Raw genomic sequence first — 23,421 nt, forward strand, 5'->3', positions numbered from 1 at the left:
AAGCAGGCCAGATTTATGGTTATTGCCCTTTCTTGTCCTAACCTCTACTGACAGGCAGCCAGCAGAGCTGCTGTGATGCTGTGATCTCTTAACCTTAGGCCTCCATCTGCAGCAGAGAAGAAAAGAGAATGAGACTTTTGGTGCCATCAGTTATCTGACTGACATCCCTCCCTCCCCTTTTCCTGCAGAAGGACAACAGAGTGACAACTGTCCCAAAGGGGCATGTCAGCTCAACAGCCCCATTATCCAATGGCTCGGACTGAAAGTCATCCCAGTACAACAGCTGCATGCTGCAACCTGTGAGATGAGACCTGGATTGACAGACCAAGGCCAGCCTGCCAGTGGGATGAACCTTTCCAGAACATATAAACTGACATAGATAATTGGGTTTTTATCAGTGAAAGTATCATCAAGAGACACTCATGTAGACCACAATTTCCTCCCCTGGCTAGTCATCGTGCCCCAATGGGGCTGGAGCACACAAGTAGCAGGCACAGCCCAAAATGCTTCCAGCACAGAATCTCTGCCCACTGCAAATGTTTCCAAAAAGAACTTTTTTTTACTCTCTAATTACCTAATGAATTGTTCATGTGGTTTTACTTTCCCCTTGGCTCTTCAGCTCACAGCCACAAGTACAGGTAAACATAGTCTTGTTTCTCTGTGGAGCTAATGGCTTTTCCTCTGCTCTCCAGGGATGGTGAAAGTCTAGAAATTCTTCTGAGCATCACAGTACTGCCTTTACCCCTATGCACACCTCACGAGGTTGTCTCTCCTCATCTCCATGGAGGTCCCTCCCCCAGGTACCCAGAGAGTTCCTTCACTGAAGATTTTCCATGTAGGCCAGCAAATAATTAGCTAATTAGGTATTTATAACCAATTCATTACTTCAGATGGCAGTGGAAGGCAAAAAAGGAGGGGAAGATAAGATTAGGATTCTCTGACAGCCCTTTGAGACACAAGATAATCCCCCTTGTGTACCCAGCATCAAGTAATTACCACACAATACTATACATTATGCTCCATGTCTATTCCCTGGACTGCTCATGCCTCAGAGAGGGAAGTGGCACCTGGAGTGGGGCAGGCAGGCATGGAATTCACAAACACTGAAGGGAGAAGTGTGCCTGCTGTGGAACATCAGACTGGTTTAGATTAGTAGAGAATGTTTTGGGGACAGAGCAGGGTAGAAGAGACAGGAGTGGTATTTACAGGTAGGTGATGTGTAGGAGGGAGAAGATGCTTAATGGTGCTTACACAGGATTGTGAAGGATAATGGATGATGGCACTGGCTCTAAGACCAGGCTGGGGAGCAGTAGCTGAGCCCTGCTGCCTGGCTGTCCAGCTGTGTCACCAGCCACCATGTAAGGCGGCTTCTAGACGAGTACATCAGTAACTCGGCAGAGCTGGGGCACGGCTCCAGCCACTCGCTGGGGATCGCAGCCATGCCCTGAGGCACTGGCAGCTCTCTGACCTCTCAGCACACCAAGTCCAACAGCACAGCCACAGTGCCCTGCTGTGGGCCACTGTGACCTGCTGGGCCCTGGAGAAACGCTCTGGAGAGTACAGAGACTTCAAGACCGTGCACCCTCACTGTAGTGCTGCGTTCCCAGCATTAATGTTGCGTCACAGAACGAGCTCAGTAGTTCTCATAAACTGTCCTGGTTGGTACATTAGGGAGAGCCAAGTGACATGGGAAGCTGTGCCAGTAATGCTGCAAGAGGGGGTGATCAGTTGATGTCAGATCAGTTGATGCTAGCTCCACTTCAGAGCTGGGTAATGGGAGAAGTGAGGCTGCCCTTATGCTGAAATGCAGAACAGACAGAACAGACATTCCCACCAGAATTTTACAGACAGCACGCTTGTTGGGTCAGAATTTGCAAAAATTGATTTTGTCTGTGTTCCAAGAGAAAGCAAGTGACATGCAAAACTTGTCTGCCTTTTTCCTTGAAACATCCTGCCTGCCCATACGTTCTCTATCCTGACTCTCACAGGGAATACTGATGGTACAAGATTATGCCCTCCACAGCTCTAAGATCATAGCTATTGCCCTCATGTTAGGCCTTCTGGGGAATGTGGAGCCATGACCCAAGAACTGGCAGGTGACCCCACCACTTGGCGTCTTTTCCACCTCACAAAGAATTTCAGCATTAACAGGTCCTAAGTCCAAGTGAAACAAATGGGTTTTTTTAATTTCACAGTTAGACAGATTCATCTTTCTCTTTCTATTGATGCTGACTGTGGAGATGAGATTGGCTCTTCAAAATGAGGAACACTGAACCTACACCCATCCAGATGTTCAAACATCAGTTGCAATTGCAGGAGAAAGAAAGAGAAAGCCTGAAAGGCCTAAGGATAACAGGTGATGATTTACCATCGAGCCTGGTGGCCAAAACAATGAGGTCTCCAAAGCAACTGCCCAACAATGGAAATGGGCAGTACAGCCTTGGGTGTATTCTGTTTTGGGGTACTGGGATGCCTCCCTTTTCCAAAGGGCCCTCACTGGACAAGCTGCCATCCACAGCAACACCTGTGCATCTTGCATGACAAATTCTGAAAGGTGCTGGAAAGCCAGTTCTTCATCAAAATCCTGCTGCTGCCTTCTTCCCACCTTCTGCTGCCTCTACCTGCTGCTCTGCCACTTTACTTTTCTCTTGCTGTGCCTACAACTCCTCTCTGCCTTTGTGCTGCTCCTCAGCTCATGTGCACACTTTTCCTGGCCTCCCTCCCCACTGCTGCCTTTCCCCACATCCCCATTTGTCCTTTACCATTGGCAGAACAGAAGCCATGCTGGCTCACAGTAAGGAGGAGATATGAAAGGGACAGTGACCTTTTCTGAAGCATCCTTTGTAAAAAAGGAAATGCTGCTTGAGAAGAGAAAGGAAGAGAGGCTAGGCAGTCTGGAGGAAGAGCGAGGAGGGAGAGCATTGATGAAACAACATTCAGCAACCAAACAGCCTTCCAGGGCATCAAATATGAAAAGGTTTTGCTCTTCAAGGGAAATAAAAGCTAGAAACATTAAATATTCATGAGTGCCAGGTGTGGGCTCGGAAAGATCTTTTCTCCACTCACTCTGACCAGGAGACCAGGGGAAGGGGGGAAATGAAATGGCCTCGGCTGTGGGCAGCCAAGGAAGGAACCTCACGATGCTCACATAATGCTTCCCTGCTGCTCACCCATGCCCTTGGGCAAGGGGTAGAGAAGGTGCTCGATGGTACCTCGAAGGCAGGGCTGCTTCTGGTAAGATATCCCGCAGGAGCGAAGCCACAGATCCGTTCACCACTCACACACAGCAGGAGATGGGGGGAAATTATGTCACAGGAATGAGAAAGGGTGGGAAGGTGAGAGAAGTGCCAGGAAGTGACCTATCAGAAGGAAGCAGAGGGCTGAGCAAAGTCTCTGAGCTCCCTCCGGGGTTTGGAGGAAGCAAATCGTCTGTCTGACACTCTGTTGGCATCCAGAGGCCCTTCCAGACAAATTCTGCAGACACTATGGTGACCCTAGCTCCCTCCAGACACTTGCCATCAGCCCTGATTAGCCTGGCCACGGCAGCTAAGCGGACCCGTCTGCCGTGCCCGCCCCGGGAGAGCGGCGGGGCCGGGCTGGGGAGCCGCCGGCAGCGGAGCCCGCTGTGCGGGGCAGGTGTGCCCGGCACGCCGCCGCCTCCCCTGCTCAGCAGCGCTGTCACTTCGCCTTCTCCCCGCCTGCCTCCTCCCAAGCGCCAGGACCGACAGCTGAGCTGATTCACTCCCCAGCGCTAACCACCCTGTGATGCGAGCGGGGGAACTGGCTTAGAAGGGGTGAGAAACCCTGTTCTTGTATCTTATATCTCAGTCACCTCTGAGGCTCTCAGTCCTCCTCAGTTATAGCGTGGGGGACAAAGGCAATGCATGTGAAGTCAAAAGGAGATTGCAGCTGGAGGCAATCATTCCCTTGCTTGGGGTAAAGCAGATGGAGGAGAACATAATTCTCAGCGCCCATCTCACCTGCATCGTGGACCAAGCTACCAGTTGTCATTTGAACTGGAACAAAACCAAATCTCCTTCCCATCAGCACTTGTGACTCTAGCTGGCAGGACATTCTGCAGAATGCAGAGACTGAAGTGTCATTATGTCCCTCAGCCAGGCTGCTTGTCCAAGCGTGCCTTCTTTCCTTCCTCCCCTGCCCCAGGACACATGGCAGTCCATCCAGCTAGCACGTGCTTGGCAGGATTTTCCTGTGCATGCTCCTTTGTGGAAATTTTCAGAACTGAGGAACCATTCCAGCAGATAGATTGTGCAGAAAGTACACAGAGAGAAACATGCACCTTTTTTTTCTTTTTTGCAGCCAACCCCTGTAGTTAAAATAATCTTGGTTTATGTGCACAGTGCAAGCTGGTGCTCCAACTTGTGGCCGTCCTCACTGATCTCTTGCTGACCTGAAGCTTAGCTGTCATTTCACACTTTGCATTCATAAACATCAGCTCAAACATGGGGCCAAACTACTGCCAAGAGCTGTGGGTCCAACAGCAGACACACTGCCAAGCTCACCAGTATTATAGCCCACAGCTTCCCTCGCCATGCAGATCTTTTCCCTTTGCTGCATTCCTCTTAACTGAGACCTCTTCTGCAAACAACACGTGCAAGCTAAAGGAGTTCAGCTGGAAGAGCCAGTGTGCAGCTCCAGATGCTTTGTCCTCAAGCTGCAAAGCCTCACTCACATTGCAGACCATCACCGCCCGCTTTGCACCACGGCAAGAGAGAGCATGTCCAGATGGATGGCCAGACCCAAATTAAATTAACTCTGTGGAAAGACAGGTCCAGTTGAGGTACCAGATGAAGTACTGAGAGACCTTAAGCCAGTTCTGCTGCTAAGGAAAAACTGCCCCAGACATGCTGACCTCATTCAGAGAAACTCAAAGTCTTCCCATTGATCTCTTTGTCAGGTTCTGGGTGTATTTGCAGGATACATTTAGAGTTGGGGGTTTAGCTCTTGCAGATACTCAGCATGACCCATAGCTCAGGAGCACCGGTCAGTTCCTCACCAACTCCTCACTCTTGCCTTACCAACAAGCAAAGGCTTCTAGAAGCCCTGACTGGCTCAGACACTTCATCCTACACAGCCTGTTGATGACATAACCTAAATTATCTTTGTCACTCCTCAGTGTAACCACAGAAGATATCAAAACATGACATTTCCAGCACTTATAAAGCTTCACCCAGTACAAAGAGCTGTTGTTCATTTTCTCAGTAGCATGGGCACACTAAGCCTCATCTTCATACAGTGACTTCCCTTAGAATACTGAATCAAGGTTAAACATTAAGTTCCCCTAAGTCCTCACCTTCAAAGTACTCCTCAGCTTAAGCCTGAGGTAGTCAAAAGGCAGAGTAAAACTCCAGGAAAAAACTGTTGGCCAGAGCTTCATCCTACTGGAACAACAGATCTTTCCAGAGTAGGCTTAGAGTACACTCATATAAGAGAAAAATCTCTCTTTAAGCTTGCTCCAAGGCTGTAGAAACAATTCCCTTGGGATCCAGGGACTAACACAGACCTCACCTCTTTTCAGTCAGAGAGCAAGACATGGACCAGGTCACATCATGAGCATCAGAAAGAAAATGAAGAAGGGAGAAAAAATGCACCACTTAAAACCCCTCCCAACAGACATTCAGCTAAAACAACCACCAAAAAGAGAGTGCAAATGAAACCAGAGATAAGCTGTTTTCCTGAGGGGAAGAGGAGCAAATAAACACAGGCACTGCAGAGCCACAGTGCTCAGCAGGCTGCCAAAGGGGGCTCAGGTGGTGCTGCCAGGTGATGTGAAGAAGCAAGCTCGGAAGTGAAGCCTCCTAATTGCGGACCTGACCCCAGGCTTGCAGTGGCCTCAAGAAAGAGAGCAAAATCCAGAGCATTTACCTTGACACCTAAATGCTGACATTTCTAGGAAAAAGAGTGGCCAGTCTAAGCTTTTCTGTCATCCAAAAAGGAGACACCCAAGCTCTGCAGCAGGCTGCACCTTATTATGGATGCTGTAAGCCCAGCTAAGGTTCGCAGATAACAACAGAAAATTCCTCCTCCACAGGCAATGGCATTCAGTACGTGCCACCATAGCATGGTTGGTGGCCACATAATCCATGACATGAGCAGAAATGGATGCAGGCAAAGGTCCCAGTTAGCTGCCCCCTTCTTCACTCTCTTGCTGTTATCCCCTTGCAAGCTTTGGACTGTTAAGCAACCTTGTCTTGGAGAGTGATGACAGGTGTCAGATTATTTCTTTGAGAGGTGTCTCTCTGGGGGATTTCTGTCATTTTGTTCTTTTCTGTAATACTGAACATCTAATAAGCAACACCTACTACCACCTGCTACAGTAGTTCATTCACTGATCATCTCATTTTTTCCCCATTTATCACTGCAATGATGACTGCATTCACTTTCAGTGAAGAGTCTATTAAAAACATACAGCGCCAGCTTTTCTTTCAGGATTGCAGGAGCCACCCAACACCAGGGACAAAAGTCAAGTCCAGTGCTGTGGCTGCGAGCCACTTGCCTCCATTCCATAAATATTCTTAAGTTCTTTACACATCTCTAGTGCTGTCTAAGTGGGACAGTATAATGCAAAATATTATGTAAAAGAGCGCTAATGCAACTTCTGGTTAAGATTTAACAGGGCTAATTTCCTCTTGCTGTCACTAGCATGAATCATGTTTCTTTCTACTGCAGGCAATGACATGACGTTACATGAAATGAGTGCGAACAGGAGAATCGGTCCCAAAATACACAAAGATAGAGAAATTTAAGGTTATGATTGTAAATTGCCTTGCCCACACACACAAAGTTTAATTTGCATTAGTGTAATATGACAGTATCATTCACCCCATAATACACTGTCATTATTGCTCACATTTCCATGGTATCCATTGCTTGATAGGTCCCATGGGACAGATTTTGCAAAACAGCTCAGCTCCCATTTAGGCAGCAAAATACATGGCTGGGCTTTTGTGAGCACTGTGTACACTGGAGGCTGAGCTTGTTTGAACAGGCAGCAGAATTGTCACAATGGGAGCTGTGAAGCACTAAGCATTTTTTAAAATTCTGGCTCTGCAGGTTCCCCTACAGGAGAAGAGAGAAATAAAGATTCCATCAAAGGTCTTTCTCTGACTGGTTTCTGTAATGTTTTGGTTTGGTCTTTTTCCAGGCTTGCTTTACTTCCAGTAACACAAATTCTGAAGTGCTATTACAGACTCTTGTGATTTTTATCGTCAGTCTTGGGAGGCATGGCAGAAACCTTCAGGTGTGAAATCTTGCTATGACTTGACAATATCAGATTACAGAAAAAAAAAAACAAAACAAACCAAACCAAAAAAGAGAAGGTTCTATTCCCCTCTACTATGGGTAGAAAAAAGATATGAGTACAGGTCTAAAGGTCTGAAAGACACAGGAAAAATAAATATAATCTGTGATTGTTTTTCCTTTTCCTTTTTCAAATCTCATTGCTTTAAAGCCATCCAAAAAACCTACAAGCCCACAATTTGTGACTTTTGAATACTTGTTAATAACAGTGAAATTAAGTGGACTGGTTCAGAGAAGGAAATACTACTTTCTCCCATGATCCGTGACCACAAAAAATAGAAACTAAGCAATGTATGGAACCAAACAAGGCATTTCCAGGTCTATATTTCCTGCATTTCAGTGTTTCCCAGCTTCTTACCATGATGCTACATTAACAAATAATATAATTTTCATTATGTTTGGGGGTTTTGCTCCTAAATTTATTTTGATTACCCAGTTAAACACCTGGCAATACACTGCACACTTGGAATCCACATGAAAAACAGCACTGAGCTCAGACAACAAGTAAATAAAATTGGAGCCTGTCTTCAGTGACTGAAGACTTAAATTAAGTACAGGAAAAAATTGCTTCCTGTAAGTTGTGAGGTACTGGAACACCCAGAGAAGTTATGGATGCCTCATCCTTGGCAGTGTTTAAGGCCAGGCTGAATGGGGCTCTGAGGAGCCTGCTGTAGAGGAAGGTGTCACTGCCCATGGCTGGGGGGGTGGAACAAGATGATCTTTAAGGTCTCTCCCAACCCCAGCCATTCCAGGCTTCTCTGAAGGCTTCCTCCAGCACTACGAAATGTGGGTCTGGTTACAGACCTATTGGTTTGTTAAAAAGCTTCAGAGAAGCATTGATTTGCAAACCCATCCAGCATATTTGTGAGTCAATAGATCTTCTTTATCTATCCTTGACTTTGTACTGGTTTTGGTTTTCTCCAGCCCGCTTCTCTGCATTATCCTACACACAGAGGTGCATCAGGCCTTTGTGTGCTTTGCCTGGCAAACCCTACCACTTGCCTCATGTGCATTTCTCTTTCCAGCCTCCCTTCTTTTCTGTTCTCACCTCTCTTGATCCTCATTCTGCTCTGCTCCCCTTTGCACCGTTTCCCTTTATCCTGAGCATTCCCATCTGATTTAGGGCTTGACTGAATTGATAGAGCTACACATAGAGGACAGTGCAGCTCTGAGTACAATTCCATCTCTGATCTGTCCCCCGCTTGGAGGAAAAGCATCCTTTAATGGCATGCTCCAGGCATAAATCACATTGCTCGATTCACTGTTTTGCTCCATTTCATTGGGAAGGGAGGACATAGACTGAACTTGACCCTAGTGGTCAAGTCCATTTCGTGTTGGCTTTTCTCCATCCTTTCCCTGCCCACCTGTCTGGGACAGAGCCTACAGAAAGCTGGCAGCTTCACCTTTAAATACATTTCAGTCACACAGCCTGACCAGGGAATGAAAAGGGCTTTGTGACCTCTTAACTTTTTTGTATGGGTGCTACAAGAGAACATCCCTCCTGTGCCTTTACTAACCTGCTCAGGCCGTATGTGGATAAATCTATGTGTATACACATTTGCACATGGTTGTGGGTGTGGTTTGTTTGTCACTGAGATGTGATAATAAATATTTACAGAGCACCTCATACAAAGAACTGTGAGTTGGGTAAGTTTAGATATTTGGAAAAATCAACGTTATCTGAGTTTCAGCTACTGCTTCACAAATAAAGCTGAGAGGGGGGAAAAAACGTACTTCCAAAGGAGTGATTTGAAGAGTACATTTTTGAAAGGGAATCAGCGTTGGAAGAGAACAAGCAAGTGACAATCCTCTTGCAAAAACACTGAAGCATCTGAAGCAAAGACCCTGTGGGGGGCATTTAGAAGAGAAATTTCATAATCCCTTTGCATTTCCAACTGCTAGGGCAGGACTGTGCCTGTCAAATGCACTTGGTTTTTGTCTGATCTAGCTGTAAATGAGACTGTTTTGCAGCCTAATATATCTCAGTCAGAAGCTCATTTCACACACGCTCATCAGTGAAATTAGTTCTTCAAAAACACATTTAGAGAAGCAAATGTCATCACTTTTCCCCCATGCCAAGTGCGGGGTTCGTAGCCAGATTACTCTGTTTTAGGCACTGTTACAGCGCCAGGCACAGGTAGCTTGGTGTGGAATACAGATTTAAAGCAGGCATATACATGTTAAACATCTGCTTTTCCCATTTCAGCACTCGGATGCTTATATATTATTTTTATATTGGTGCTTTGGTCTAGTGAGATGAATGCAGAGCTACAAGTTAGGAGTTGTCAGTTGTATTCCTGAGTCTGCTGGTGACACTCATTGGGTTCCACTAACCTGGTGTGAAGCATAAGAAAGACTAAAAATAAAAAGCCATGGTTTATATCTTTGAGATCTATAGAAGAAAAGTAGAAAAGTCCAGTCTATTTGGACCCATGGAGTTACTGTAATTACAATCATCAATAAAGAAAAATGGAACTAGACCAAGATTTTAACACACAGCACTTGTACTAAGAAAAAGAACCCCCGTTATTTGACTGAAATAAAAACAATGCAACAGTTATTAAAACATTTAGGAAACAAAAAAAAAAGGAGGACAAGAAGAGAGGAAAGGATTTTTATACTAGAATGGCATGATTGAGGATTTCTGATTTTTAAACTTTTTTGTCAGGACCCAGTATAGGAAAAAACATCAAACGAAACAAACCACCTAAAATTAGGCAGCATAAAGCTGTATTAAAATGGATGAGAAAAGATTATTTTTGTTCTGACTGAAAAAAACACATCTAGAAAAAGCAGAACTTCCCACAAATCTGAAATTTTATTTTCTGTACACCTAGTAATAAGCATATAATGTTATTTTTCTGATACCTCTAACTCCACATAAGTATCACTGCCACTTACATACAGAGTATTAGCACATATATACACTTTCTACTCCGTAAAGTTGCTCTGCAACAGATTCCTTCGCTTCCATACAGTGTGCTCAGCTGAAGAAATCTGCTTCCAAATGATGAATCAGCTGCTAAATTGTAAGTGGAAAGTGGAAGACATCAAACATAATGCAAGGGCTCTTCTTTGCATAAGGCCAATGCGCCAAGAAAGAGTAAAATGAAGAAACATTTCCTTCTTCGACGTCAAAAAAACGTAGAAAGAAGAGCAAGAATTTCAAATTATCAGAAATGATCACAGACTCACTGCTCAAAAGCAGGCAAAAAAAATAAAACAAAACCAGCCTCCCCCCCAAACCTTGTGCCTCGCCTTGAGAAGAACTAAAAACAAAAGAGCCAGCACAAAGAGCAATATTTCACCCAGCAACCTTCCACACAATCACAAGAGGATAACAACCGATGGATGTGGAATTTCACCCCAAGACCAGGACACAGACATGCCCAGAGCAGAAAGCAACTACCTCTGACAGAGAGCTGGAGGGTATTTTTTTACTCTTCACACTTCTTCAGTGACTTGCAGGGCTTGTCACACCAGCTCATTGCCATGGAATTGAATCACATGGCAAGAGGACCAGACCGATCTCTGATTTTTCATTTGCTGCATTTTCAAACATGACTCCAAAAGGCAGAGTTCCCGGGGTTGTAGTCAGGAATGCAAGAGATAAGAGGGAATGTTAATGAAGGTGTGATACATATTACAAGACCAGGGTGGCCTCATGTTTTCTCTAGTACGCTCCAAAGATAACATGAGAGTGGAGGAATGATCAGGCAGGGCAGAACCCCAGGGTGCTTCAGACAGGAAATCTGAAATGGTCAGTAGCACATCCTGCTGAGAATTGCAAGAGATGCAATCAACTGCTGATAACCAGTAGCTAAAGATCAGCTCTAACCCGAAAGGAGGTTTGAAATCTAGAAGTGTCTCCATGTGAGCTCTCATGGAATGGTTTGGAAAGGACACTGAAGAACATCTATTTTCAACCTCCCTGTCAAGGACAAGAACACCTTCCATTAGTCCAGTTCCCCAAAGCCCTATTCAAACTGAACTTGAACACTTCCAGGGATGGGGCATCCCTTGGAAAATCCCGTTTTACTTCCTTTACTTGCACAGTGCCACTTCCCATGGCAGTGAGCTTTACACCCTAACTACAAACTGGGTAGAAACTGTCATTCTTAATGGACATTTACCACCTTTTGGTTACACTGGATGTCCTTTTCTTCTTCTGTCATGATTCAGAGGGACTTTACATCCTCACATGCATCCTTTTTACCACAGATAATGAGTACAGCACTGGCAAATAGAATTTGCCAGCTCCTTGTGGGATATTGTTTCAAAGCCTCAGAAGTGTCACTGTGAGGAAGGGCTTTCAGTAGCATGTTAAGAATGAGCATGTGTAAGCAGAATTTAGACACATCCAATCTGGGAATTTGGGCATTTAAACTTCAGCCTTGCCCACCTGCCAAGAATATAAAATAAGTTTATTGAACTTTTTCCTCTGCCATGTTGCCACTGTTTCCTTAGAAATTCCTTCTGAATTTCCTCTCTCCTAATTTTCTGTTATAGCCTTTTTTTTTTCCCTTGCATCATGTAGTACGAAATTTCTCTCAAACTTCCCCAGAAATTTCTCACATAAGTATGTGGACTTTTCAAACAATGGCAGATTAATAAAGTTCTTTGGGCACTAAATAATTTACCCTGACAGACCACTTGAGCACTCTTCCACTCATGCTTTAATCAGTCAGGTTCCCAATCGTTTTGTCCATTCTCCTGCTAATAAACTGCCATTATTCAGTCCACACAGCCAGACTCCTCTGGGAAAATCAGTCCCTACCTGGGTGTCCATGTGGAAGCCTTTGAAATGTCCAAGGTAAGCGCTGGGCCACCCTGTCCCATCACAGCCTTTGGAACATGGCTGAAAATCTGCCTTTAGGATTAACCACCCCCCACTCCTTGCCTCACGCCAGATATCTCACACTCACAACCACGACCTCAATTTCCCTCTATACCTCCTGCTGTCCTATTTCCCACTTTCTTTGGCTACACCTGCAGCACCTCCAGCTTGGTATCATCAGTACATCTCACTAATAGACTTCCCTGTTGCTTCAGATTAGTAATGAAGAACTTTAAAAAGACATTAAAAAAAGATTTGTGGCCAAAGGTCCCATTAATTATGTTTGTTGTGCCCCACTAGGCACCTTCTTCTAATGGAGTTCATTCCCATTTATCACAAGCCTTCGTTTACAGCCTCTTTGCTAGTTTTCAGCCCTCAAGTCAATGCTTCCTCTCCCAGGAAATCCAGTTTCTTTCTTTCTGTTTGTTTTTTTTGTTTGTTTTTTTTTTTTTTTTTTTTTTTTTTTGTTTTTGTTTTAATTAATGGCAGGATGTCTTTCTTCCAAAATATTCTCTGCACATAACCACAGATTTATGTAGCGAGAAAAATACATAAAGATTTAACCACAGAGTGGAAATTAAAACAGCATCAATTTCATACAGGTGAAGTTCTATACTGACGAAAAGAGCAAACAGGCAGTGTCAGGGCAGGGACAGCCAGGGGAAATTCAATGGCATCTGCTCTGCAAAGGTCAGGAAAGAAGATGGAAAGTATCTCTGGTGCCTCTGCATGGATGGAGCAGGTCCCTGGTGAGTCAGTTCTGACATAGCTCACACTGTTCCTTGCTGGGGCAGCTCTGGCTGTTCCAGGAGATAAATAGGAATAATACAAAGCCTCAAGTCCAGCAATTAAAATGGCAGACACCTGTAAGGGTTAATTGGATCTCATTCCAGATGTTTTCATTTGCCTCCGAGGTAATGTCTACACTGATAAGAGGCTTCAGGCTCTCAAAGCAGTCTTTCAGCACAAGCTCATGGCATGCCTGATGAAGGAGGGAGGAGAGGAGGCTGCACAACCCAAGGATGGAGCTGCTGTCACATAGCTGCCCATATCTTCCTGGAAGGGGCGAGCCCGCCATGCGCAGCCTCCAGGCCACCCCCTTACAGAAAGCTCCTACCCCAGGACCAGGGCTGGCACCCAGCCCTCTCCTCTCTGGAGAGGGCCAGAGAGATGGAGACAGACTGGGGGGAGTTGTTTTGCTGACAGGGAATAGCCAAAAGCTTCTCTTGACCCTCATCTTTATGATCATATGATGGACCTGTTACATTCCTGGCTGTTCTCTCAGTGCTCCAAGTGGATCTTTTGCCTGGTCCCCTCCTGCCATGCTGGGCACACAGGACTGTGCCTCAGTTTCTCCTTCACACCTTTCAGCACCTTCTTTTCAGGGCTATTGCTCGAAGATAAAAGTACATCCAGGAAGAGGGACAAGATCCCTTTATAGAAGGGCTTTGAATGGAGCCAGAGTCTGAAATTCACCTCCACAGCATGTTCAAGAAAGAGGTGATATCGTGAAAATGACTTTGGCACAAGGAAACACATACGATGCAGACTAAGAGGTCAACTGTGCAAACTTTCTCAGGTCTGGAATAGAAAAAGGAGCATCTGAGCTTGAGAGAAGGATTAGGAGAGCTCTGGCAAGGTCTTAGCCGCTGCAGACAGCCTGATCAGGGAGATTATGGAGAACAGCAAAGAGAATTCCTGCCATTCTGTAAGACTGAAAACTTGCAGGAGAAATGTCTAAAGTCTCCCAGGGCTGACACATCCAGGCTCAGACACAGCCCTGGCAGCCCCAGCCCAGTGGTGTTCAGCCTGGCTCATACACACACAGCAGCTCACAGAGGGCACTGTTGGCACAAAAGAGGGAGTACAAAGCACAAGGGGAGGAGGAAACAGCCATGAGTCGGTGCTACATGCCCCTAACCTGTAATGGCATGAAATTTTTTCAGATGAGAGGATCTGGAAGGCCTTGTGAAAGCCTGAGCAAACTAATTCTCCCTGCTTCCCAAAGCTCATCCTTCTCCAGACCTCACACACGGGCCTTTTTGAAGCTACAGACATCATTAAACCTGTGATGTCCTTCAGTAAGAGGAAGAAAAAACACTTTCATTTACTGCATATTGTTCACCTTCAACTCCTGAAGTTCCATCAACATGGCCATGCACAAGGGATGACCAGGGCCGGTGTGCTGGGAGACTCTTGTTTTCCTGCCCATCCAACAACACCTCTTGGCCCTGCAATGGCAAAAAGCCTGCACACACCCTACAGAAGCTTCTGTTCACTTTGTACCTGAACCCTGCTGGGACAACACCACCACATGCAGCCTTATTGATCAGGTACTCCCCACAAGCCGAGCTGAGAGGTGTGAGAGGGAAGCACGACTTACTAGGCACACGGTTGATAGCTTTCAGGGGTCTCAGGACACGGACAGTACGGATTGCAGACAAGTTAATGTTTTGGAGATCCAGGGAGTACTCCACCATCCTGCAGAAGGGGAGAGAGAGGGAGAGAGAGAGAGAAAAAAGAGAGAAAAAGAAAGTTTTAAAAGAATCCAGAATTTTGGCTTGAGCCACAGATTTATCATTCCTTCATTGAGGAGTTTCTGGAAGTCATGAGGATGAAGCCTGAGCCTTTGGAAGCAAAACTGAAGTCTCCGTGAGCCCGATGGGACAAGCCCAGATCCCACAGCTCCTCTGGCAGAAAACTCAGTGAGCGGTGAGCGCATTTCTCACGGACACAGGCCAGGAGCTGTGCTAACACGTACCTGCTGCGAGCTCCAGGAGAGGAAGGAGCCAAGTGAAGATGCACTGGCAAGGAGCACACACCCCTGGCCAGGGCACACACAGGGGGTGGCCATTGCACACGAGGCCAGCAAGAGGAGGGCTGTGTGGCCAGTTTGGTTGCGAGTTACCTGCAGCACAGGGGGTGCTCCCTGTGTTCCCCTCATCTCTCACTGCAGGATATGGTCCCGGGAGGCAGCTTCAGCTAAGCTGCTTTATCTCACACAGAAACAAACCCTCATACTTAAAGCACTACCTGCCTTGACTACCTGCCTTGACTGGCTTTCACCCTGCAAGGCAGCAGCAGCACAGCTCCTCTGGCACCTCGTTCAGCCAAAGCAGCCTTTGCAACACACAAGAGGAGCTATGAAGTGATTTAATCATACCCATGGCTATGAACCACTCCTTTCTGACACCAACCAAAAGGGGAAAAAGCCTCATTTTAGGACATATGCTAGACCTTAGCTCTCCTAACCCAACAACATGTGCTCTAAATAACCTCAAAGTGCAAAGAGGTGTGACTAATGCATTGGCTTTGCTGCAAGAGCAGCAGGTGCAGGTGACAAAAAGTGACCTGGCTCAGCAATCCTTAGCCCAGCATTCTCTCCTCACCCAGTGTGGCAAATGTCCTGTCTCTTTGAAAGCATGGCAAGAAACTATTATACTGATAATTTATCCTGGCCAGCAATTTCCACCTGAGGACCTCAAAGCATCTTTCATGTTTTTGTGAACACAGATGCACGAGGCCTCCGGGAAGACATGGGCCATTGTCACAAGCTTCCCTGGAGTAACCCTGATCTGGTGATGGGACAAGAGAGTGACAAAGTTGGCCAGTGAAACAGCAGCAGGCAGGACAGGAACTGCTTCTGCTGAATCTCTTCTCAGACATGAATAATGAAACTACAAAAAGTTCCCTGGTCCTTGGCATTTTAACAAGACTCAGGAGACAGGGAGGGATTGGGGGGACAGCCTTTTGTTACTGCACCCTTTCTCAGAACAAAAAGCATCATAATTTATACAGAAAGACTCACAAGCCAACCTAAAGTTGACCCAAATCCCTCTGACCAGGAATCACTGAGAACTGAATGAGAGAGTTGAAGTGAGACACTGAGAGGGAAATGGGGTACAGCCAGTCTGTGAAAAATAATCAGGGAGAGGCATCGAGTGAAATGGACCAGTGAACTGATCCTTCTGTTGATTACCCTCCATTCAAGAGGACCTCGAAGAGCTAATGCCTGGTTATCTGTCTACACCTTTCACAAAGGGGACTTGTCAGAGTGATAGATTTTCAAACACGGTGGGGTAAACTTGTCGAAGTGTTGTGATTATCCTCTCTCATGCTCTCTTTCTTTCTCTCCCTCATTCCTTTCAGTCTGTTCTCTCATGCACTTTTAGGGTAATTGCATTAAATAATTCTTCCTCTGAAATGCAGTGGCATTCATTTACCTCCCCGGAGCTGTCAGTTCCACATATACCAAGTGCAGAAGAAGAGACAAGGGATTTCATGCAGATAATCAAAATATTCCCACTCCCCAAAGAAAGCCCCGACCCCAAACCAAGCAGAAGTATTCAACCAGCCAACAGAAAGAATTAGTGATAGACAAAGGCTTGGGATCCAGTCAGGTGAAACTGGGAAACAGGTATGAAAGGAGGAGGAACACACAGAGACATAAATGCATGGACATGACTACAGGACATACGTGTGTGGTGCAAAGGCACACAGTGAAAGGGCCTTGAGTAAGCACTGACCAACCTTGCTCCACATAAAGCAAGATTGTCTCACCAGTGTGTTGCTGCTCCAGAATTAGACAGACCTGCCGAAACTGTGGAACTACAGTTAGGGGCAAAGCACACTGCAGACATTTTTGTACTGCTCCCAGGACATGAGCTAACAGCTCTTCACAAAGACCTGGCACACAGGGGCAGCTTCCTGACTGAAGGAGCCCCCACAATGCAGTCTGCTGTGGGGGTGCAGATATGCACAGAAGCATAAAGGCCTCCAAGCTTGGTGAAGTTCCAGTGAACTTCCTTTCCTCTCCTAAAACCACTCATCCCCTAAGAGCACTGGGTTGCCTCTGAAGGCAAAAAAAAATATTCTTTTTGAGCAGGAGCAGAACAACCTGAAACAGAGTCAAATGCCAAGTAAGCTGTTAGCCCAAAACACATCTAATTTCAAGTACTGTTTTTTTCTGAACTGTGAAGAGCCAAATGGGAAGTCCTGAAGAACACTGTGGCCCTCACAGAAACCAAGCACAGGGGAAAAGCACAGGGCTAGGGCTGACATGAAATCAGTGGACAGAGGTGACATCTTTTCTTAGCCTTAACCATGCAAAATTAGTTTTAAAATGTTTACAAACCATTTGGATTTTGTTCTCTTGTGGCTACAGCACGTGAGTGACCTTAACCAGGTGCACATCACTGCCCTCTCCTAGCTGGAATGAGTTTACCACCTATGTAGTACAGTCCCAGTGTCACTAGAAAATTATTAATCCTCAAAGTAGTGACCGTGGGTCCTTTCAGCACAAGGCAAACGCTGCCTTAACTCAACTCAACTCTGTGGTTCAGACAGCAGCAAGCCAGCCTCCTGCAGCCCTCAGTGGCCACAGATTCACAGACTTACTGCCATTACATTCCAGTGTAGCCAGACAAAAAAGCTGAACAGACAATCACACTGCCAGGGAAAACAGCAGGCTGTTCCCAAGGATGGGTTAGAAAAGGGCAACTGCTAAATTTTTTAGAGAGCAACTTGTAACAAAAATGAACTCATCCCTAGGAGGGCCCAGGGCTTCAGCTCGTTTAACAGACCTCTTCTGCCTACAGTTCTTCCTGAGGCCTCCTGGTCTTGGTTGTAACAACAGAGAAATCCAGGATGCTTAAGCCCCTGCGGATGAGATATGACTATTGTAGACACACAGATTGTATCCAAACAACTTCAGTGCAATTCCAGTGTAATTTTACATTAAGACCTCTCACTTTCACCTTTTCTTTCCTAGTGATCACTTCAGCATCAGCTTATGTTCACACTTCTCTTTGTGCAAGGGTAACACGCCCACACCATGCAGATGACCAAGGTGCAGCAAAACTCCACTGATTACCAAAAACCCACCCATCTTCTGTGTAGGTAAAACTGATAAATCCAAATGTTGCCTCCTTACTCTAATGAAATAGGATCTCTAAGAGACTCTGCTGGAGTCTCCAGGCATCTGCAGCATTTCAGGGATTGCTAGCCCAGCTCTTTTTGTTATTATCATTCTCCAGCCAGCCCTGCTTCCTACAGCCAGGAAACCGTCGACTCTTAACATGCTCTAGGTTTGGGCTGTACCCCATTTCCTAATGCCATACATGGAGGTGATGCCAGGTTGACAGAGTGAAAAGGACTCATTGCAAAAAGTGATCAGTCAGAAGCTGTCAGCAGGTTTATGTCAGGAGGTTCACATTTCCTGTGTCTAGAGATCTTGTGGTGGTGGGTCAGGTGAACTGTGCTTATTTGGACTCTCAGGCAGGTGGGTTTTGGATCCTTATCCCACCAGCAACCTGCAGAACCCTGTGTTTGCTGGGTGTTTGTAAACCAAGAGCAAGGAAATGTTGCAGCTAGTACAAATGGTTGCCACCTACTGAACTCCAGGACATTCCCAGGCTCCTTGTCCTTGCCTTGTAGCAGCTCAGTGCCATGAGCAAGGGTAGCCCCCATGACCTGACTACCCTTCATCTTGTCCTCCTCTCTTTCTTGGCTGCTTAAAGCATGTCTTGTTAGTAAATGCCATAAATTCTTTAAGATCTAGGGGCAGTCAGAAAAAGTCAAGGATGTGGGAAAGGGAGGAAAGAAAAAAAAGACTGTGCTGGTTGTGAGTTCTTTCCCTTTATTATGAGGGAACAGGGTGAAATGCATCTCTTCTAAGGGAAACAGCAGCTTATTTCTAGCACCACTAAAGTATTTTGTGGCCTCTGGTGAGAGTGGGTGAGTGGAAGGACAGGTTCAGAAGCTTAAACTATGCTAAATCAGACAAACTTCTCATCTGTGATGGAATTTGAGCACTGAGCTGTCAAGATAATTGAATATTTACAGTAATTCTTCTTCTCTTGCTAGAGATTTTCTTCTTCAAAACTTTCCACACGAAACTCTTCTGGAAGGAGATGGGATTGGCACATGCAGTGTCTCCACACCACACAACTCAAGACTGATGCACATTGGGAACACTGTCAGGGTGGGAAATGGGACAGCAGCACTGGCTGCATGCATGGGGTTCATCCTGCAGAAGCAGGGGGTTGCCTGGCAGGGAACACCTCTCCACTCAAGCTCTGCCTCCCTCCCCACTCTCGAGGCATCCCACCTGCTCCCTGCCTCTTTACATCCCTCTGACGCATGCCTGCCTGCAACATTTCCACCTCTCATTTTAATCTTTCTCCCTAATTCCCAGTTTTTCCATTGCCCCTTGACTTTCCTTCGTATTTTTCCACTAAGTTAAACCTGCTCAGCTGAACACACAAAGGACCTGGAGCTAAACAGAGATGAGACCAAGCTACTGCAGGGAACAAGTGAGCAATTTGTTAGCACGCTGACCCTGTCCAGAGTGTGCGTGGTCTCATGTACCTCTGTCCCGTGTCACGCCACTGGAGCAGACAGCGAGTACACAGGGACAAGGGGGCATGGAAACCTTTGATGCTCATGAGGCCTCAACAACACCAGAACAGCTTCATCAGCTACAACTTGGCACTTGTTTTGTTCTCTGCACCTGTGAGCTCGAGAGTGGGCTTGGATCTGCCTTGGCACTGGAGAAGAGCAGCGCTCGTTGTCCAAGAGCAGAAATGCATGGCCAGCATGGCTCTGTGCCAGGCACAGGAGAGCAGACTGACCAGCGGGATGGAGAAATAAAGATAAGACTATCTAAAATAGGCAAAGTGAGAATATGAAAGCCATGTAAGGAGTCCAGAAAATTCAGGCTTTATCTGCTGCACGTGTGACCCAAGATAATGTACTTATGCAATGCCTGGCTAGCTGCTACCTCACAGTTACATTCAATGAAATTCATTATTAAAACAGTTCAAACATTACCATTTACCTCTTCATATTTACATCTCCTTATACCTTTATTAAATACTTATTAACTTTCCTAATCTTGGCTTCTGAACTTCTATTTGCTGAAAATTAGCAGCCAAGAAATGGTATTTAAAACCTATTCTGAAATCATCCGTGAAAAATACTGAGGCAGTATTTTTCTTATGACACAAGCCAATATGTTTTTGTCAAATTCAAAAGCTGCCTAATTCCCTTTCTCTGATAGAAGTTTTCAATTGAAACCTAATTAACTGCAGTCTAATCAATTAATATTTTTTTGTCAAATAAATTTACGTTTGGCACTGAAGGCAAAAACATCATGGCTGTGACTTTCTAGCTGTAATTTCAGACTTGCTATGAGTCTCTGTGGGAAGTGAAGCTTTTCCTGCCTGTGGACTGCCATTTGATCCCTACATCTATGAGCACCTGATGTGACCAGGGCAGAAGACTTTGATTGGTCTCTGCTCTGAATTCCTTCAGAGCCTCAGTTTCTCAGCTATGTCAGGGCTCAGGGTGTGTCCTGTACTGTGGCTAGATGGGATTTAATCAATGTCTTCTGTGTACAAGAATATGCCTTTCTGTCCTTGGCTCCTTGATTTGGCAATCACATTTTACAAACTGGAATTTCTACCACTTTGGAGATCCAGAACATTGGAGTCCATAGGGAAAATATAAGACTGTCAGTTTTCCCTGACTGAAATTTTATTCAGATATCTATGCCAAAAGTTGGAGCTCCAACATCTCTCCATTTACCAAAATGTCTAGCCTCTTACATATGAGCCATCCCACATCTCAAATCTTCCACCTGAAGTTTGTGGGGTGGTTGGGAGACTGATTTATCCCTAAGTTCTTTCACTTCAGTCATATACACCAGAGATTCCATCAGCCAAATCGGTGCTGTGGAAAGGAAAGGCAGGCAATAAAATCCACTTCCTGGGGTCCACAACTGCCTGGATAGTGGGGACCAGCAGCACTGGAGTAACAGCAATGATAGAAGGAAGAGCACACAAGCAGGAAAAAGAGCACACAGATGAAAGTCTAGAGTATGGGGCACATGTGGCATTCAAGACACCTCCTGTCATCCCTTGCTAAGGCTGGACATGCCTGAGCTTGTACACAAGGAGAGCTGGAAGATGAATCCGATCTCTTGTAAATCCATCTGGACATATTAGAAGCAGAGCCAGGAGATTTTGATGAGGCCTGATCAGACACTGGGCAAGAGAGGAGGACTACTGCTTCCACTCAGAGCCTGCAGCCACAGGATGCACAAGTACCAGCAGATGCAGACAGGCTACTTGCCAGCCCAGCAGGGCTCCCAGCCAGGACCTATTTTTTTAAGATTTCTGCCCCATGCCCACCATTTTGCCCTACAGCTGGAGCCATATCCTTATTTTCCCCGAAGGTCCAGCGGACTACAGCAAAAGTTAAAGACTCTTTCATTATCTGGACCTGATCTTTTGCTATATGGACACTGTGGTGCAGGAGGCATAGGGCTGCCAGGCAGATTCCAGCACTGACCCTCCTACCAGCTCACTTGAGATAGATGAATAGATAGATAGATATAGATATAAGTACCTGAAGAACAAACTGTGCATTTGCACCCCTTTTGTACCGTTTGGTGCCTCTGGGGCCAGGCTTAAAAACACACCCTAAACAGACGATCCAAAATCCTTTCAACATCTACCACAGAAAAAATGGAATAACACATTAGGCCTCCAAATTGCTCTGCAAACCACAGTGTACTAAGCTAAGTAGTCCTGCTTATCTCTTTTAAATTTAGAGCTCATTATGCTGGAAAAAGAAAACTCTCTGCTGACATGAAAGCTGAAAGATAGAAGTAAAAAAAAAAAAGCCTTGCTGGTAAAACAAGAAATGCAAAAATTACACTCTTTTTTCCCCATTTATAAAATATAATAATAATAAAGAGTCTATAATTCTGTTAGTAAAAAGACATTTCCTCAGGGAGCAATAGATCAATTACTAATTACACAGTCAACTCCTGAGCTGTGATGCTTTACATTCTTAAAAAAATAACCTGCAACTCTCCCCCCTCCAGTACAATTTTTTTTTTACTTTTTTTTTTTTATATTGCTGTGCAAGCAAAAGCCGCTGAAAGCTTCCAGAGCCTGTAAGACTGGTCCCTTGCTGCCTAGAATGTGATTATTTCACACCCTGGAACACTCAGATTTCTTTCCAAACTGTGTACTAAGAGAAAATGTCAGAGTTCCTTAATAGTTTCAGAGACATGATACAAAAAGACATAAGCAGGTTTTCACACTGTGATAAGAAAGCCAGAAGGACTCGCCAAGCTCAGATGACTGAATACGAGTGATGGGGCCTCACTTAAAAACCAAGAGTCAGAACACAGGCTCTGAGCTCTGTATTTCACTGCTTAGGGAAAAAAAAATAAGAAAAATAAAAAAGAGTGTCTGCATTTTGGTCCTGTGAGCCTGCTGGTTTTACTTATTTTGGGGGGGTTTGTGTTTTGTTTTGTTTTGTTTTAAATAAACCTAACATTCACATGGTAAGGAATTAGCTTTCAGGAAGGCAAAAAATCAGAGGCAATAATTGAGAACTACACATTATGCAGGCAGGGTAGCGCTGCCTCCTTGTTTTCATTCTTCTCTGGTGTGATTCATTTCGTTTTGATGACTGCTTTCATTTCAATATGTTGCACATCTAGGGATAGTTTTACTGGGAGAAAGCAAATGAAATAATTAGTATCATTAAGGAGGAAAAAGCGAGTGCATGTTTGAGGGGAGGGCTGTGCTGCTGCTATTTCTACCTTTGGTTAAGATGCTATTTAGCCTGCTGCTTGCTGGTTTCCATCTTTTCTGATCACTACTCGAAACACCTAATTGCTATATTTATTACAGTTTTCTTTAACTTGCCATAATTTTATAGAAACTTCTATTTGGCATCGAACATTAGCTAACTAGGATTTTCTGAGCATTCTGCTGTTTACCCTGCTGCTAATAAGTATTTAATGATCTGAGATTTTAAAGTCATAACTATGCAAATTCTGGCCAGGTCCCTGAACGACTGTAGTTAATTAAAAGCAAAGAAAAAGCAGAAGATTGGCAACACACTTCCCCATCTTGTGAGATTAAGGCCAGTTGGTGTTTTTCAGGCTAAGAGGCATCTTCCCAGTGTGGAAGGGTACCATGCAGTGATGGATTTGTTTCCTGGAAACAGGTGGGCATTTGAGGATGGGGGGCTGGTACCTCACATCCTTCAGAGAGCTGCCAGTTGCCTTTCCTAGGCTGAAATTTAGAGGGATGAACTTGGGGCTGCAAATGCTTTCCATGTAAGGAGAAAGTTGGTGTTCACAGTGATGCTGCACACGTTTGAAAAGAGCTTGGATGGATGAATTTGGGAAGCATCATCACTGCAAGTTTATGGAAAGGATGCCATATCTAAGGAATTATGGG

At 45.3% G+C, this 23,421-nt stretch overlaps 1 protein-coding gene across 7 annotated transcripts in view; it reads right to left on the reverse strand.

The window, feature by feature from the left end:
• CACNA1I (calcium voltage-gated channel subunit alpha1 I) overlaps nucleotides 1-23,421 on the reverse strand; it is a 149,502-nt gene that overhangs the window by 51,631 nt on the left and 74,450 nt on the right. For all 7 annotated transcript variants that reach the window (XM_069002736.1, XM_069002739.1, XM_069002738.1 and 4 more), the window contains exon 4: nucleotides 14,541-14,638. In XM_069002736.1, coding sequence (XP_068858837.1) covers nucleotides 14,541-14,638 — 98 coding nt within the window. The remainder of the gene's footprint in view (nucleotides 1-14,540; nucleotides 14,639-23,421) is intronic.

This window comes from Aphelocoma coerulescens, chromosome 1A (assembly GCF_041296385.1).
Source record: "Aphelocoma coerulescens isolate FSJ_1873_10779 chromosome 1A, UR_Acoe_1.0, whole genome shotgun sequence".
Taxonomy (NCBI): Eukaryota; Metazoa; Chordata; class Aves; order Passeriformes; family Corvidae; genus Aphelocoma; species Aphelocoma coerulescens.